The 16,762-nt window shown below is 41.0% G+C and overlaps 2 protein-coding genes across 2 annotated transcripts in view; one reads left to right on the forward strand and one right to left on the reverse strand.

The window, feature by feature from the left end:
* Positions 1-9,215: 9,215 nt before the first annotated feature.
* The window catches only part of cdc73 (cell division cycle 73, Paf1/RNA polymerase II complex component, homolog (S. cerevisiae)), a 104,826-nt gene continuing 97,279 nt past the window's right edge, over positions 9,216-16,762 (reverse strand). The window contains exons 15-17 of the mRNA XM_060928484.1: positions 13,107-13,207; positions 9,921-10,062; positions 9,216-9,780 (exon numbers count right to left, since the gene is read on the reverse strand). Of these exons, the coding sequence (XP_060784467.1) occupies positions 9,744-9,780; positions 9,921-10,062; positions 13,107-13,207 (280 nt within the window). The 3' untranslated portion in view covers positions 9,216-9,743. The remainder of the gene's footprint in view (positions 9,781-9,920; positions 10,063-13,106; positions 13,208-16,762) is intronic.
* Positions 15,187-16,762, forward strand: part of LOC132891040 (beta-1,3-galactosyltransferase 2-like) — a 62,534-nt gene continuing 60,958 nt past the window's right edge. The window contains exon 1 of the mRNA XM_060928505.1: positions 15,187-15,259. The gene's annotated coding sequence lies outside the window, so the exon portion shown is untranslated. The remainder of the gene's footprint in view (positions 15,260-16,762) is intronic.

Below are 16,762 nucleotides of genomic sequence, written 5' to 3' on the forward strand. Positions count from 1 at the left end.
CAACTTGTGTCCTCAGTCCCCAGACATTTACAGACTGTTGTAAAGAGAAAAGGGGATGTCTCACAGTGGGAAACATGGCCTTGTCCCAACTTTGAGATGTGGTGTTGTCATGAAATTTAAAATCACCTAATTTTTCTCTTTAACTGATACATTTTCTCAGTTTAAACATTTGATATGTCATCTATGTTCTATTCTGAATAAAATATGGAATTTTGAAACTTCCACATCATTGCATTCCGTTTTTATTTACAATTTGTCCCAACTTTTTTGGAATCGGGGTTGTAGTTAAAGGTAGACGGCCTTTCGATTTCATAAAATTGCTGAAATTTAGTTCCCTCTGAAATGTGTTCATTGCGATATATGTTTATTTCTGTAATATCTCACAAAATATCAGGCCATCCTGTGGCTGGGAAGTTATTTAAGGGGATTGAAGGGATTCCCGAACAAATAACGTGCATGAAATCGCTCGCTTCGTGCAGTCAAGCAGACAGAGGACGTCCGTGTGCGCACATGCGCAGGTTTACCTTTGAGCGTGCACTGACGGTTCCATCATTCTGTCGCAAAACGAACAGCTGATCACACTGAAGTGCTCACTGAGCGCTGATATTTATTAGTTTGGTCCTGCGTTTCCTTTCCTTCTTGCTTTCCGTTACTGTAGTCGGTCTTTCATGTTTCATTTGCATACTCACGTCCTCCATTTTTCTCTCATGCTTTAAATTTGTATCCCACAATGCCTTGTGCAAACAGGGAAAGCCCACCATGTGATGCATGACATAGTATCTTGAATTGGGTCATGGTGAAGCAGGAAGAAATAGCGGAGAATTTAGGGACACGTGGTTTTCAATTCATTAATTGTTCTGTTTTTAAAAAACCTAATAAAATTGGAAGTCTGTGATTCGAATTCAGTAGCTTTCAGTCCACTAAACAAAAATAATTGAGTGTCAGGGAAAATTCTTATGACCTCCACTTGAAAAATCTGAAAAGCAGTCTACCTTTAAATAATCTTGTATTGAAGAAATTAAGGAAAATGAGATGAGAGAGGGGAAATAGGGCGACGGACACTACACATTACGTATTACTTCCCTTGTGTTCAAAACTATGACTTCTTTGTTTCTGGAGATTTAGCAAAGTGAAACACCACTGAACCCTAAAACAGCCAAAATTAGAAGATCCAGATCACCATGAAGCAACAAAAGCCAAAGATAGGGAACATAAAAAAAAGGTGAGAGGAACAGGTCAGGTCAGTTCCAGGTCTAGAGAAAAGTACGGGGGCCAAGGATGTTCCAGTTGGTTACAACTTACTGATCCTCATATATTGGTACCATCAATCATAACGCTCATCAAACATTACATCAACAATGACTATTTTTATACTGTGTTTATAATAAGCCTATAAAACATTTAGTAATTAACACCACAACTATTCTTACATAATAGAGTTAAAATTTTGAGTCCAAGATTCAAAGTAACTTTGTAACAAAATGACTTAAAACGACTCAAAAGTAGACAATATCATTTGGCATTCAGACTCAAATCTGCTGGATTAGAACTTCGAAAATAAAAACTATATTACAATATAAATCTACATCCGACAAGACACATGACTGACTGTCATTCTCATCTCATCTCATTATCTGTAGCCGCTTTATCCTGTTCTACAGGGTCGCAGACAAGCCGGAGCCTATCCCAGCTGACTACGGGTGAAAGGCGGGGTACACCCTGGACAAGTCGCCAGGTCATCACAGGGCTGACACATAGACACAGACAACCATTCACACCTACGGTCAATTTAGATTCACCAGTTAACCTAACCTGCATGTCTTTGGACTGTGGGGGAAACCGGAGCACCTGGAGGAAACCCACACGGACACGGGGAGAACATGCAAACTCCGCACAGAAAGGCCCTTGCCGGCCACGGGGCTCGAACCCGGACCTTCTTGCTGTAAGGCGACAGCACTAACCACTACACCACCGTGTCGCCACTGTCATTCTTATTATGAATAAAAAAAAAATGCACACATCATCATAACCACTGATTGGCAGTTTGACACTTAACCTAATACTGGACTGCAGAGTTTCATGTAAACTGAACTCTTAATCAGCCGACTGGATCAATCAGATCCTGTCAACCCTCAAACACTAGTTCAACTGCATCGTGCAATAAAAACAGTGAATACTGAGTGTATTGTTATTGTTTTATTTAGTGTGACACTCGGGGAGAGGGAGGTGCCTGTGAAGTTTGGCAGGGCGAGGACCTTCGGTGGCAGAGTTATAGGGGCCCCCATTTCACAGGCTGTGTTACGACATAATGTATTCGCCCAGGGTAACATTTGGAAGAAAACTGAAAGCAGATTAGACCCATATCTTTACCATTTTTCATAGACGATCCGGTTTGATGCTTTTGAAATACAGACGGACAAATGCGAAAATTTTCGGTCTGTGTCCACTGGTCCGGCCTCATTTCCCACACTGGAGGTGATAAAGGATGACGTAGCAGAGAGGTTATTTTGATGATAGTCAATTTATCAGATTGACAATTTTGTGAATTCCAGAAATCACATTGAACAAACTCTGAACCCTGAGTTGATGAGTTCCTTCAAGGGGAAATGCTATTTTTTCCGTTCCAGAGTGGTTAACGCGAGTTAGTTCAATCAACTTGTTAAAAACGTGCATGACGAATATAGAAAAAGCCATGGGGATAGAAAAGCAGCTTTGAGACCAAAAGGTCACTGGTTTGATTCTCTGAACCAGCAGGAATGGCTGAAGTGCCCTTGAGCGATTAAGGCACCAAACTCCTAACTGTTCCCTGCCCACATCTCCAGATGAGTTAAAGTGCAGAGATAAAAGTTGTTCAGTGTGCTCAAATGTACACCTGATGGAAAAAATGCTTAAACTTCCCCAAAGGAGCTCCGATACCACGATTCACCATGGCAAAAAAAAAAACAAAGTCATCATACTTCCAGTTTTTCCCAAAGTGTGGTGCAGAAGAATGAAATTTGTAATAGCAGAAATTAATAAATTATTTGAGGTGGGGTTTTTTTTGGTTATTTAATAATCAAGAGCACAAATCTGATATTTTCAGTACCAGTATCAGTTCGAGTTGGATCCAGATCGTCCTTTTTTGGAGTAGAACATCCGATGTGAGGGGTTCTTAGACTCCTCATTCATGAGACACATTTTCATTGTGTATAATCCCCCAATAAAATGCAAAAAACTGTATTTTTTAAAAAGGTACCAATAATTGTGAACTAGCCATACCAGGCTATGTTCCTGTTGAAGTTGTGAGAAAATTTTATTTTTTGTGCTGCTTTTGAATTGGGGTTGTATTAAAGCGCCCTCTTCTTCCACAGCTACGCCTTTGTAACGTGAGCAGAATGTGGTTTTGCATCGTCTTGTTGAAATCTACCTGGAAAAGACGTCGTCTTGAAAGCAGCATATGATGCTCCAAAATCTTATTGTACTGAATAGCCCGGGAGTAATAGGGTTATACCCAGAACAAATTAGTAACAAGCTGAAAATTTCAGAATATGTTCAGAATACCTTTAGGAATAACATACTAAAAGTCCCCGGAAATCCCCCTTGTGCTCTCTGAGAAATTCAAGATGGCGTCCAAAATGGCCGCCAAATGGAGATCTGCCCATATCTCAGGCCCAAAACAAAATATTAATGCAATTAAAAGGTCAGAATATATGTTTTGTAGGGTAGGAGAGTAAATTCCAACATGTGTATTAATTACATTGTGTATTAACGTTATATAATAACGTACACATTATTATAACAGTATATTTGTGTATAATGTGTTCGCTTGACATGTCTGGTTAGATTGTCATATTTTTAGCACTGGGAGTTTCACTAAAACCAAAAACATCATGAACTCCAAAACATTACATTCAATCCATTATAATTTATTTACATATATTGTTCATTATAACAAGAAGCTAGTCATTTTTTGTCCGAACACACTGGCATTGCTAGTAGTAAAGACTGGCGCTAGAAACTCAAAGATGAATTTTTTTTCCACCCTTAAACAAGCTTGAATAAATTCCCTACTTCATTGATGGTACAACAAAGGTCCAAGCATTACAACTGAAGCACTGAGAAGTGTTTAAGTCTACTCATTGTTTATAAGCAAGAGCTTTTATCGAGGCAGACCTTTTTGTCATGAAAGTCGCCGGAATGTTGAAGTGTACTGAAACAGCTTGCCATTGTAGTTTTAGAAGATAGAGTTCTCAAATTTAATTTCCCTTTAATATTTTATCAAAGCTTAAAGATGCACTAAATATTAAGGAAATCGATGTCTAATTGTTGTCTTACATTATGTTCATGTATGTAGGTAGCCTACTAAGCTAATCTGTCAATCATGTCAACCATCAAATTCCATGTAATTTCCACATTAATGACCTTGCAATCTTGGTTAATTTTAATTTTAACAGTGTGACAATGGTGAATTTGCATTGCTTGTATGAGAGAACATATAATTTAACATTTTAATTGCATTTATATTATGTTTAATCCCTGAGATATTGAAAAATCTCCAATCGGTGGCCATTTTGGACGCCATCTTGAATTTCTCAGAGAGCACAAGGTGGATTCCCGGGGACTTTTAGAATGTTATTCCTAAGGGTATTCTGAACATATTCTGAAAAATTCAGCTTGTTACTAATTTGTTCCGGGTTGGACTCAATTTTGAGCTAATGCTCTTGGGCTAGAAGTTACCTTTGCCAAGGGCACCAACACAACCCCATATCATGACAAACCCTGGCTTTTGAATTTGTTCCTGGTAACAGTCCTAGAAGATGGTCCTTTTCGTCTTTAGAGCACACAGCGCCTATTTCTTTAAAAAAAAAAAAAAGACCTGAATACTGATTCGTCTGACCACAATACACATTTCCATTGCGTGATGGTTCATCCCAGATGCCTCCAAGTCCAGAGAAGTTGACAATGCTTCTGGATGCAGTTAGTGGAGCCCATGTAGTTCTATCAGCTATGGATGAATGACAGTTCTTGGTGCAGTGCCGTCTGAGATTGGAGATCACAGGGGTTCAGATTAGGCTTGAGCCCTTGCCCTTTAACACACCTCCAGATTCTTCCTTGAATTATTTAATATTCAAATCCCTTCCTATCTTTCTTTGAGAAACGTTGTTTTTAAACCCAATTGAAGTGTTACGTATTTATTGACAAATTGGAGATCCTCGGCTCATCTTTACTCCTCAAACACTCAGCCTTTCCCAGATACTGATTTTGTCCCAAATTATGCTTCAAAAATCACATCATTGTTTTCATCGTTTTACCTCATTACTTGCCCTAAATTGCCCTGTCCCAACTTTATTTCAAATGTGTAACACAAGAACAGATGTACTAGTGCATCTCAAAAAATTAGAATACCATGAAATAGTTCCTTTTTTTCATAATTTAATTCAAAAAGGTAAACTTCCATATAGTCTATATTCATTACATGTCAAGTGAAATATTTAAAGCCTTTTTTGTTTTAATTTTGATGATTATGGCTTATAGCTCATGAAAATCAGAAATCCAGCATCTCAAATTATTAGAATATTCCCTAAGATCAATCAAAAAAAGGATTTACAATACAGAAATGTCCAACTTGGGCAGCATGGTGGTGTAGTGGTTAGCGCTGTCGCCTCACAGCAAGAAGGTCTGGGTTCGAGCCCCGTGGCCGGCGAGGGCCTTTCTGTGTGGAGTTTGCATGTTCTCCCCGTGTGGGTTTCCTCCAGGTGCTCCGGTTTTCCCCACAGTCCAAAGACATGCAGGTTAGGTTAACTGGTGACTCTAAATTGACCGTAGGTGTGAATGGTTGTCTGTGTCTATGTGTCAGCCCTGTGATGACCTGGCGACTTGTCCAGGGTGTACCCCGCCTTTCGCCCGTAGTCAGCTGGGATAGGCTCCAGCTTGCCTGCGACCCTGTAGAACAGGATAAAGCGGCTAGAGATAATGAGATGAGATATGTCCAACTTCTGAAAAGTATATTCATTTATACACTCAATACTTGGTTGGGGCTTCTTTACTATGAATTACTGTATCAATGCGGTGTGGCATGGAGGTGATCAGTCTGTGGCACTGCTGAGGTGCTATTGAAGCCCAGGTTGCTTTGATAGTGGCCTTCAGCATATCTGTATTTTTGGGTTGGGTGTTTCTCATCTTCCTCTTGACAATACCCCATAGATTCTCTATGGGGTTCAGGTCAGGCAAGTTGGCTGGCCAATCAAGCACAGTAATATCATGGTCAGCAAACCATTTGGTAGTAGTTTGGCACTGTGGGTAGGTGCTAAGTCCTGCTGGAAAAGGAAATCAGCATCTCAAAAAGCTCATCAGCAGATGGAAGCATGAAGTGCTCTAAAATCTCCTAGTAGATGGCTGTGTTGACTTTGGACTTGATAAAATACAGTGGACCAACACCAGCAGATGACATAGCATCCCAAATCATCACAGACTGTGGAAACTTCACACTGGGCTTCAAACACCTTGGATTCTGTGCCTCTCCACTCTTCCTCCAGACTTGAGAACCGTGATTTCCAAATTAAATGCAAAATGTACTTTCATCTGAAAAGAGGACTTTGGACCACTGAGCAACAGTCCATTTCTTTCTCTCCTTAGCCCAGATAAGACACTTCTGACTCTGGCTCAGGAGTAGCTTGATATTAGGAATGCGAAGGTCATATCCCCTTTCTTGAAGATGTCTGTTCGTGATGGGTCTTGATACACTGACACCAGCCTCAGTCCACTCCTTGTGAAGCTCTCCCAAGTTCTTGAATCAACTTTTGACAATCCTCTCAAGACTGCGGCCATCCCTGTTGCTTGTGCACCTTTTCCAGCCACCTTTTCCAGCAATGACCTTTTGTGGCTTACCCTCCTTGTGGAGGGCATCAGTGATCATCTTCTGGACAACAGTCAAGTCAGCAGTCTTCCCCATGATTGTGGTTGTGTGTACTGAACTAGACCGAGAGATACACTGTGTTCATACTGTTTTACTCAAACTCGAAGTGAAACATTCTAATATTTCGAGATTTTTTGTGTACCGTATGCCATACTGATTAAAATTAAAATAGAAAAATGCTTGAAACATTTTAGTTTGTGTGTTATATATAACATTTTCACTTTCTGAAATAACTGATGGAAAATATTGAACTTTTTCACAATATTCAAATTTTTTGAGACGCACTAGTACATTAACAGATGAAGTTGACCAACAAAACGTGAAATACCTGCAATGAAACAAGTCAAAGTAAATTTAGGAACATCACTGCTTTCTTTTATTATTTGCATTTTCCAAACTGTCCCAGCTTTTCCAGATTTGGGATTGTAGATTTGTATTTTTTGTGCTGTTGAACCGGATTTTAAATTTATATCAGACTGTTGAGCTGTAGTGTGTGAGGGAATTTTTAATGGATGAACATTATTATTCTCTGTGTTTCTGTGTGTTGAGCTCAAGTGGCCTATTGAGGTATTTCACCTGACGTCACAGGGTCACGTGACGCCCCCGTGTCCACCATTTTGGACGGCAAGCTAGCTAATGTCAACAACAGTAGCTAGTATGTTACTGTAGCAATATTTACGTTCAGTCATTTGGATGACTGTTAAAACCTTTCAGTCTCAAGTTTTTCCTTTACTGGATTTACTAGTTTACTGAGCTAGCGCGCGCTGGCTCCCGGCTCGGCCGCCGAGCGCGCGCTGGCTCCCGGCTCGGCCGCCGAGCGCGCGCTGGCTCCCGGCTCGGCCGCCGAGCGCGCGATGGCTCCCGGCTCGGCCGCCGAGCGCGCGATGGCTCCCGGCTCGGCCGCCGAGCGCGCGATGGCTCCCGGCTCGGCCGCCGAGCGCGCGATGGCTCCCGGCTCGGCCGCCGAGCGCGCGATGGCTCCCGGCTCGGCCGCCGAGCGCGCGATGGCTCCCGGCTCGGCCGCCGAGCGCGCGATGGCTCCCGGCTCGGCCGCCGAGCGCGCGATGGCTCCCGGCTCGGCCGCCGAGCGCGCGATGGCTCCCGGCTCGGCCGCCGAGCGCGCGATGGCTCAGTAAACTAGTAAATCCAGTAAAGGAAAAACTTGAGACTGAAAGGCTTTAACAGTCATCCAAATGACTGAACGTAAATATTGCTACAGTAACATACTAGTTACTGTTGTTGACATTAGCTAGTGCTAACAGCTAGTTGCTAATACACTGCTACAACTACACCGACCCTAATAATACAGTTCTTGGTCATTGCCTGGTAACAGCAAATTTATAACGGGCCATGTCTCAACAGACTAAGAAGTTATTTCAATGACATTTAATAACATTTTGTTTATCCTGAGGACCGAAAGTAAATGAAAATGTGAACAAACCTTAGCTGTAATCAGATGGCGACCACCGGCTCCAGGGACGACCCACTGATGTAGGCATGTTACCCAGCCTGACACAAAATATTTGTAGGCATCCAAACTCTTATACGCTTTCAGATCAATACCTGTGTATGGCGATGGGTTTTTAACGACATAGGTATACAGATCATGTGGGCCGAAGTCAGGTAAAGACGAGGGCTTCGTGTACTTCCGTACGTCAGTGAACAATCCTGGTGGAAGCAGGTAAACGTCGTTCTCTAAGCCTGCTAACCTCAATTTTTGCAAATACCTCTCCCTCTGCTCGCCCTGTAAATGCCCTACGTCGCTGGATAGTGAAGGTGTTTTCTGCATCTCGCTCCTTTTTCTTTTATGTTTTTCGTTTGTCGCCTTCCTCGCATTCAAACTGATTCGAGCCGTGCCGTCCAAAATGGCAGCGTCACATGACTTGGTCACGTGGGTGAAAAACCTCAATACTGAGAAAGATGTTTTTTCCTATGTTGTAATCGCTTTTCTGTGGCCTTGGTGGTAATGAGCAGGGTGCTTGAGTTCATCCTAGCTTGCATCTTCTCATGATGTAACCACCTTTCCTGACCTTGGTGGTGATAAGCAGGGTGCCCGAGTTCTCATAACTACGCATCCACCCGCACGCCAGGTGCACGCTCTAACAAAGCTTCATAGAAAATCTTGAGCCAATCACGTGAAGACACAAGCAGTGAGCGAATGCTTTCAGAGTATAATAGATAACATTCCTAAAACGCAACTCAGAGTGCGCGTACTCTCGGCATCATCAGAAGTAGTGTCTTCTTCTATTCTTCTCTTTCCTTTCCTATTTTATATATCTTTTATATGATCTACTATAATAAATGACTGAAAAGACAACTGTTAAGCGATCTGAAGTGTTTATTAGAAATTTCCATTACAATTGTTAGCTCATTTTCTTTTGAGTTATAGAAATGAAGTCCAGGTATTGAAGTGTAGTTAACACTTGCTGTGCTATGGCACCCCCTTGTGTTGAACTGCAAGCGAGCTGTAAATCTCGAAAAGAAATCGAGTCTACAGTGAACACTTTTACAAATGGCAGTTGTTTTATTAACCTCAGTAAGGGACTGTCTCCACATTTATCCATTTTACAACAGAGTACTTAAAAAAAAAAAAAAAAAAAAAGAGAAGGAATCCCAAAAGAAATGAAAAATCATGGAAAAAAAGAAGATATTCTAAACAATTTAATTTCCTCTCCGAGATCTTTTTTTTTTTTTTTACACACATCTGCATGGAATACAAACCGGATAAGCTCACTCCGTGTGTCTCTCTCTCTCCTCCCATATATGTTGTTGAATGCCTGACTAAAAGTGCTGCTGGTTGTATCCAAGCAAACCAACAAGTGATTTTGTCGATGATGAGAAAGTGGATTCAGAAGCGCAGGTGTGACTTGTGTTTCACCATGTACCTGTCAACACACACACAGGATTTAAGAGAGGGGAGAAAAAATAAATAAATAAGTGTGCAGTGGACATGCTTTGAAATGTACACCGTGTACTCAGTGTGCGAGTTGACTGTATTGAATCTTCTGTCCAGTTTCAACGTTACCTGTCCAGCGTCTCCCAGAAGCGCAGGAAGACGGGTCGGTCCAGGTGGCGTTTGTGGTGGCTCAGCTCCAGCACAGTCACGTCCCATTTCTGCACGTTGGGGTCCATGCGCGCTTCGTCGTACTTGAGGTGGAATGCTCGGACTGAGGGACACGAGAAAACATGGCACCGTGTCAACAGGATCGAACGGAAACACCGAGTCTCACCGCACGTGACGATGACCTGCTTCGCTGAAAATCCTCAACAGCTCGAGTTACAGGGGGGGGGGAAAAAAAAAAAAAAAACTACAGCTGAGGTATGTATATATCCTCCTACCAGGCTATCAGCTCTTATCCTGCGAGTCGAGAAAAACAAAATGGCGGAGCGTATTGCTGAACCAACCGAGGACGAAATAAAAAATACTTGAACATAAAACAATATGGAATAAAAGTATTTGATGGTAAGAACATCCATTTTTATTTTACAATAACGATAATTGCATTTTTCACAAATTGCTTCTGTCATTTCACCGGTTTGTTTACATTCTAAGCAGAAATTATTTTGTCGGACGTTTCGGATAAAGTTTTATCTAATTTGCAAAAAAAATTTAAATAAAAATGCTCCGTTTCTCAAAATCCAGTGAATGTGGACAGAAAAAAAAAAAAAAAAAAAGTTATTCCACTCAATCTCGGTGCTACGCGCCTCGCTGGCTCTCAGCTCATGTACGACTCGATTTCGTAGAATAACTTAAATGTATTATGATTTTTCAAAATCTGTAACTGGAACCATCTTGTATGAACTGAACTCAACCAGCAAGTGAAAGTGACTCGGCCATTTTAAAGTGATCAGACCAATCCTATGGTGTGGTGGGTGGTCCGATGTTTTCTCAATTCCCCACTTTTGCGCCCATCTACAACCTGATGTTGAGCAGTGGAAGAAAAACCTACAGCTGTGCCTTCGCTTTCTCCCGCCACGTACGGTAGACGTGTATCCAGGCGTGACGAAGAAATAAAGTTTAGAAGGAAGCGCCAGTGATTGATTTTGCGTCCGGTGAGCCAACGTGTAGCCAAGTACCGTTAGATTTCTTTGCTCATCTAAGCTTCGTCACTCAAACTCCAATTTTCACACTCATGAGCGCATCGTTTAATTCGTTTTTTACCTTTTAGGTTTAGAAGGTACAACCCCGATTCCAAAAAAGTTGGGACAAAGTACAAATTGTAAATAAAAACGGAATGCAATGATGTGGAAGTTTCAAAATTCCATATTTTATTCAGAATAGAACATAGATGACATATCAAATGTTGATACTGAGAAAATGTATCATTTAAAGAGAAAAATTAGGTGATTTTAAATTTCATGACAACACCACATCTCAAAAAAGTTGGGACAAGGCCATGTTTACCACTGTGAGACATCCCCTTTTCTCTTTACAACAGTCTGTAAACGTCTGGGGACTGAGGAGACAAGTTGCTCAAGTTTAGGGATAGGAATGTTAACCCATTCTTGTCTAATGTAGGATTCTAGTTGCTCAACTGTCTTAGGTCTTTTTTGTCGTATCTTCCGTTTTATGATGCACCAAATGTTTTCTGTGGGTGAAAGATCTGGACTGCAGGCTGGCCAGTTCAGTACCCGGACCCTTCTTCTATGCAGCCATGATGCTGTAATTGATGCAGTATGTGGTTTGGCATTGTCATGTTGGAAAATGCAAGGTCTTCCCTGAAAGAGACGTCGTCTGGATGGGAGCACATGTTGCTCTAGAACCTGGATATACCTTTCAGCATTGATGGTGTCTTTCCAGATGTGTAAGCTGCCCATGCCACACGCACTAATACAACCCCATACCATCAGAGATGCAGGCTTCTGAACTGAGCGCTGATAACAACTCGGGTCGTCCTTCTCCTCTTTAGTCCGAATGACACGGCCGGCGTCCCTGATTTCCATAAAGAACTTCAAATTTTGATTCGTCTGACCACAGAACAGTTTTCCACTTTGCCACAGTCCATTTTAAATGAGCCTTGGCCCAGAGAAGACGTCTGCGCTTCTGGATCGTGTTTAGATACGGCTTCTTCTTTGAACTATAGCTGGCAACGACGGATGGCACGGTGAATTGTGTTCACAGATAATGTTCTCTGTAAATATTCCTGAGCCCATTTTGTGATTTCCAATACAGAAGCATGCCTGTATGTGATGCAGTGCCGTCTAAGGGCCCGAAGATCACGGGCACCCGGTATGGTTTTCCGGCCTTGACCCTTACGCACAGAGATTCTTCCAGATTCTCTGAATCTTTTGATGATATTATGCACTGTAGATGATGATATGTTCAAACTCTTTGCAATTTTACACTGTCGAACTCCTTTCTGATATTGCTCCACTATTTGTCGGCGCAGAATTAGGGGGATTGGTGATCCTCTTCCCATCTTTACTTCTGAGAGCCGCTGCCACTCCAAGATGCTCTTTTTATACCCAGTCATGTTAATGACCTATTGCCAATTGACCTAATGAGTTGCAATTTGGTCCTCCAGCTGTTCCTTTTTTGTACCTTTAACTTTTCCAGCCTGTCCCAACTTTTTTGAGATGTGTTGCTGTCATGAAATTTCAAAATGTCTCACTTTTGACATCTGATATGTTGTCTATGTTCTATTGTGAATACAATATCAGTTTTTGAGATTTGTAAATTATTGCATTCCATTTTTATTTACAATTTGTACTTTGTCCCAACTTTTTTGGAATCGGGGTTGAAAATGAAGGGTGAAAGAGCAGCTGGTGAAGGGTATTATCTCTATTCGGATGGTATTAATTTCTGTTGGTGACATTTGCATTGCAGAATTTAAGTATTTGCGTGTCTCTGCCTCCTCTGTTATAAAACTTTCATGTGCTTGTCTTAAACTCCTTTATGAGAAAGCTTTACATATGTATGTCTCCACCTCTTCTGTGAGAAATCCTTAACATATTTGCATCTCTGCATCCTCTGTGATAATTTATTTGCATGTCTCCGCCTCCTCGGTGATGAAACTAGCATATTAAAATGATCAGTTTTTGAGATTTGTAAATTATTGCATTCCGTTTTTATTTACAATTTGTACTTTGTCCCAACTTTTTTGGAATCGGGGTTGTATTCACGGCTACTACGGTTTTCCATCGCAACTTTTTTTTGATGATCAGTGTTGAAATCTGTGCATGTTGCGAGCACTGCAAAACAAACACGTACTTTTGGCGAAAATGTCCACAGGAGATCCGTCGGGCAGGAGCCACGGCCAGCCCTTAAACTGCCAGGCAGGACCCTGAACAAACACGGCCACCACACGGTCCCTGGAGGAGGAACAAATGTTCACGTTAATACAACTAACTAACTAAATAAATAAATAAAACCCCCACACACATGTACATCAATAGCGTTTTTAAAATAAATAAATAGTAATTAAACCAAACAAAATGTATTTCAAAATTTATTTGTTAAAAATGTACCTTGTTTGGATTAATTATTTCAGTCTTAAATTTTTTGGTGGTATTTATTGACGATACCGTTTTATTAAACCTGTTTGTTCAAGTGAGCAAGTCGAGCTCCAACTGTAATAATGACATCATCTCCTCCACAGTGATGTCGCTTATTAAATTAAAACAAAACTCAAAGTTCCTACTACGCTTCATCAGCTCCGTTTTGAGAAGCGTCGCTCGAGAGCAGTGTTTCCCAACCTTACTTGAGCCACGGCACACATTTTACATCAGAAAAATCCCACGGCACACCACCAAGCAAAAACGTCACAAAAAGAATATATAATGAAATATAAATGATCATCTAGTCTCAATTTACTTACTCATTGTGAAACCTGGGCCTGTTTAGTTGACCACAAAGCTGATATACTCGCAGGAATTGAAGAAAGACATACACAAAGATCTTCAACAGCTCGGAGTCTCTCTCTCTCTTTTTTTTTTTTTACAGCAGTCATGCTTGAAAAGCCCAGCTTGCATAGATCGGTTGTGGAAAATGGAAGCGGAGCTGAAAGAGCTCTGCTTGCCAGAATGGGGAACTCCTAGGCAGCAGGTCAGCCAAAAACTGGCCAAAGGTAGATCAGCAAAGCTCAGCTTAAAACCACGATTTTGTCTCAGTATAGTTATTTCCTCCTGCTCCTACACTGGTGGACAGCGTTTCCCCCCCGCACACCAAGCACAATGGAGTCGGCTCGGTTGGTTCCCCAGTAAAAGTAAATCCTAAGGAAAGATAACCTTCATTGTATTGTCTCGAGCTCACCTTTTTTTGCTTTCTTCTGACCACTACTCATACTCGGGCCTTCATCTGGGTCAGAATTTTCCCCAGGACCCAGTTCGGGCCATCCTTAAAAAAAAAAAAAAAATCCGTTTCCTGTCCACCGGGTGAGCAAAAAAAAAAAAAAAAATTTCAGTCAGGAGGGAGGGATTATTATTATTTTTTATATATGGATGGATAAGAAGTCGCAATGCTGTGTTCAGGGGCGGTCTTGGGGGCGGTGGCACGAACGTGGGCGCGCAAAAAAAAAAAAAAAAAAAAAAAAAAAAAAAAGGTCGTCCCCCCCCCCCAAAAAAAAAACCCCAGGAAAAAAAACCAAATACGTAAAAAAAAAAAAACAGGGGGGGGGGGGGGGGGGGGGGGTTTGAGAATCCGTCTCAATGAACATCGGAGCGCGATATATAGGGGGGGACTCCAAATCGCCAGTTGCAAGACACTTCAATGAAGCTAAACATTTGGCTAATGATCTTAAGTTTGTTGTCATTGATAGAGTTCTCCCCAATCGTCGTAGTAGCTGTACTAGCCAGTCTTTACTAAGATGTGAGGCCAGATGGATTTTTTTATTTAAAAACATTGCAACCGAATGGATTGAATGATGATTTTGACTTGACCTGTTTTCTATGAATAGTTTGTATACTTAGTCTTACGCTTATTGTCCGATGTTTTTCATATATTTTTTTTATTATTATTATTTTCTTTCCTTATGACGTATCATGACTATAAATTGTGCCATTAGTTAAATCATAACAGGAACAGTACTGATGATAGGATGTCTTTATTCATGCACCCTAACCTGTATTCAAGTTTGGTTGTAGGCCTACTACCTGTCTTCCGTGCACGTGGCCTTGTCTATATATGGGTGTGTCTTTATTTTTCATGTTTGCACTGAGGATGGTCCGATTGTGACCGAAACCTTTGCACTCTTCACTTGGGTAGCACTTTTTTGTTGTTTTAATATGTAATAAAAGTACATTGTTACATCCGCATATAGGTGTGCGAGTTCATTTTGTTTGTTTCTAGGAAAAGGTCAAAGCCATCAGGTGCCCAATTCCGGAAGAAAAGGAAAGAAGAGGAGGAGAAACGAGCAAAAGAAAAAGGTATGCTTTATGAATCAATTTCAGTGAGCGACATGAATTGGTGCCCTAATTAGCCTTACATTATTGATGCTTGCTAAGTCGGATGACCTGGCCTGGCCTGCCCCCCAACACGAAATTAATTTCAGCATAACGATTAGTCTTTGCAACAAAACGTTTAAAAAGTTATTGCTGTCATTGCCTTGGGTTAACGTTGGGCTCTGTATTAGCCAACAGAATGTTAACAGCTTTACATGGTCGTTTAAACATTTCTCGTCGTGTGCTGTACGTCGCGGACACGGCCCATTATAAATTTGCTGTTACCAGAATGGCAATGATCAAGTCGTAATGTATTACTTAAGACTCTGTGTAATGTCATAGTAGTGTAGCCTGCCACTCTGGCTCAGGCAGAGAGGAGCTTCTCGAAGCTAAAACTGATCAAGACTTACCTAAGGTCAACAATGTCACAGGAACGGTTCAGTGGCCTTGCTGTGATCAGCATAAACCACGCCTTAGGGGAACAAATCTCATATGAAGACATTGTGGAAGAATTTGCATCCAGGAAGGCCAGAAAAGCCAACTTTTAGGTTGTGCTTTCACTTCTGCATCCTGAATATAATTGCCACTTAAATGTATATGGACTGTTTTCCTCTTACTTCTTTTGCACGTCTTGTTATTTATGACAAATTATAGTGGTTTGCCATTTTTGCCACTTTAAAGAGTGTTAACTTCTTCATTTGTTACTTCTTGTTATTTATGATACACAATAGTGTTTGTTATTTCTTCTTGTGTGTACAGTAATACGTACAGGATTTACCTCCTCTGTCGTTAGTTCATTTATTTATGATACATGATTGCGTTTTTACCATTTTCGCCACTTTAATGTATAGTATTTTTAGATCTTTTGTCACTTCATGTTATTCTGTAATTGTTTAACTGTTTAGCTTCTTTTATTATTTATATGGTGCGACTTTAATGGAGGTCTTCTTGTTAATAATAATGGTGAATGGTACTCTGATAATTCATTGTGCACTCTGTTGGTAAAACTGACTGACTTGTGCAATATTTTGGCCATCGGGTGGTGCTGTAGTGCAGTTGTGCTTTCTTAAATAGCTGTGGATAGCTGTAATGCGAAGTCATTGAGTCTTTTTGTTTATCTTTGTATTTTTTTATTGCACTAGTCATTAAAACTGGAAATTTGTTCTTGAAAATAGCTGTTGTGAGTTTGTATATGGGGTCGTGTGTGTTCTGGACGAAGTTAGTGTTTTCTTAGGTGGTGGGTGGGAGGTGGTTGTCGCCTGGGGAGTAAATCACTCTAGGATCGCCACTGGCTGCGTTTGCCTTTTCTTTCAGTACTTTATTACAAAAGCAGACACATTTAATAAAATATGACGGTTTAATCAACTGAAACTTGTACAAAAACTAAGTTAGCATTTTAAATGCTGACTGCAACATTTGCAAAACTTTTACAAAGGTACTTAAAATGTCCGACACACGGACTTTTTGTAGTTCTAAATCGAGCGTTAG

The sequence above is a fragment of the Neoarius graeffei genome, chromosome 1 (assembly GCF_027579695.1).
Source record: "Neoarius graeffei isolate fNeoGra1 chromosome 1, fNeoGra1.pri, whole genome shotgun sequence".
NCBI classification, from domain to species: Eukaryota; Metazoa; Chordata; class Actinopteri; order Siluriformes; family Ariidae; genus Neoarius; species Neoarius graeffei.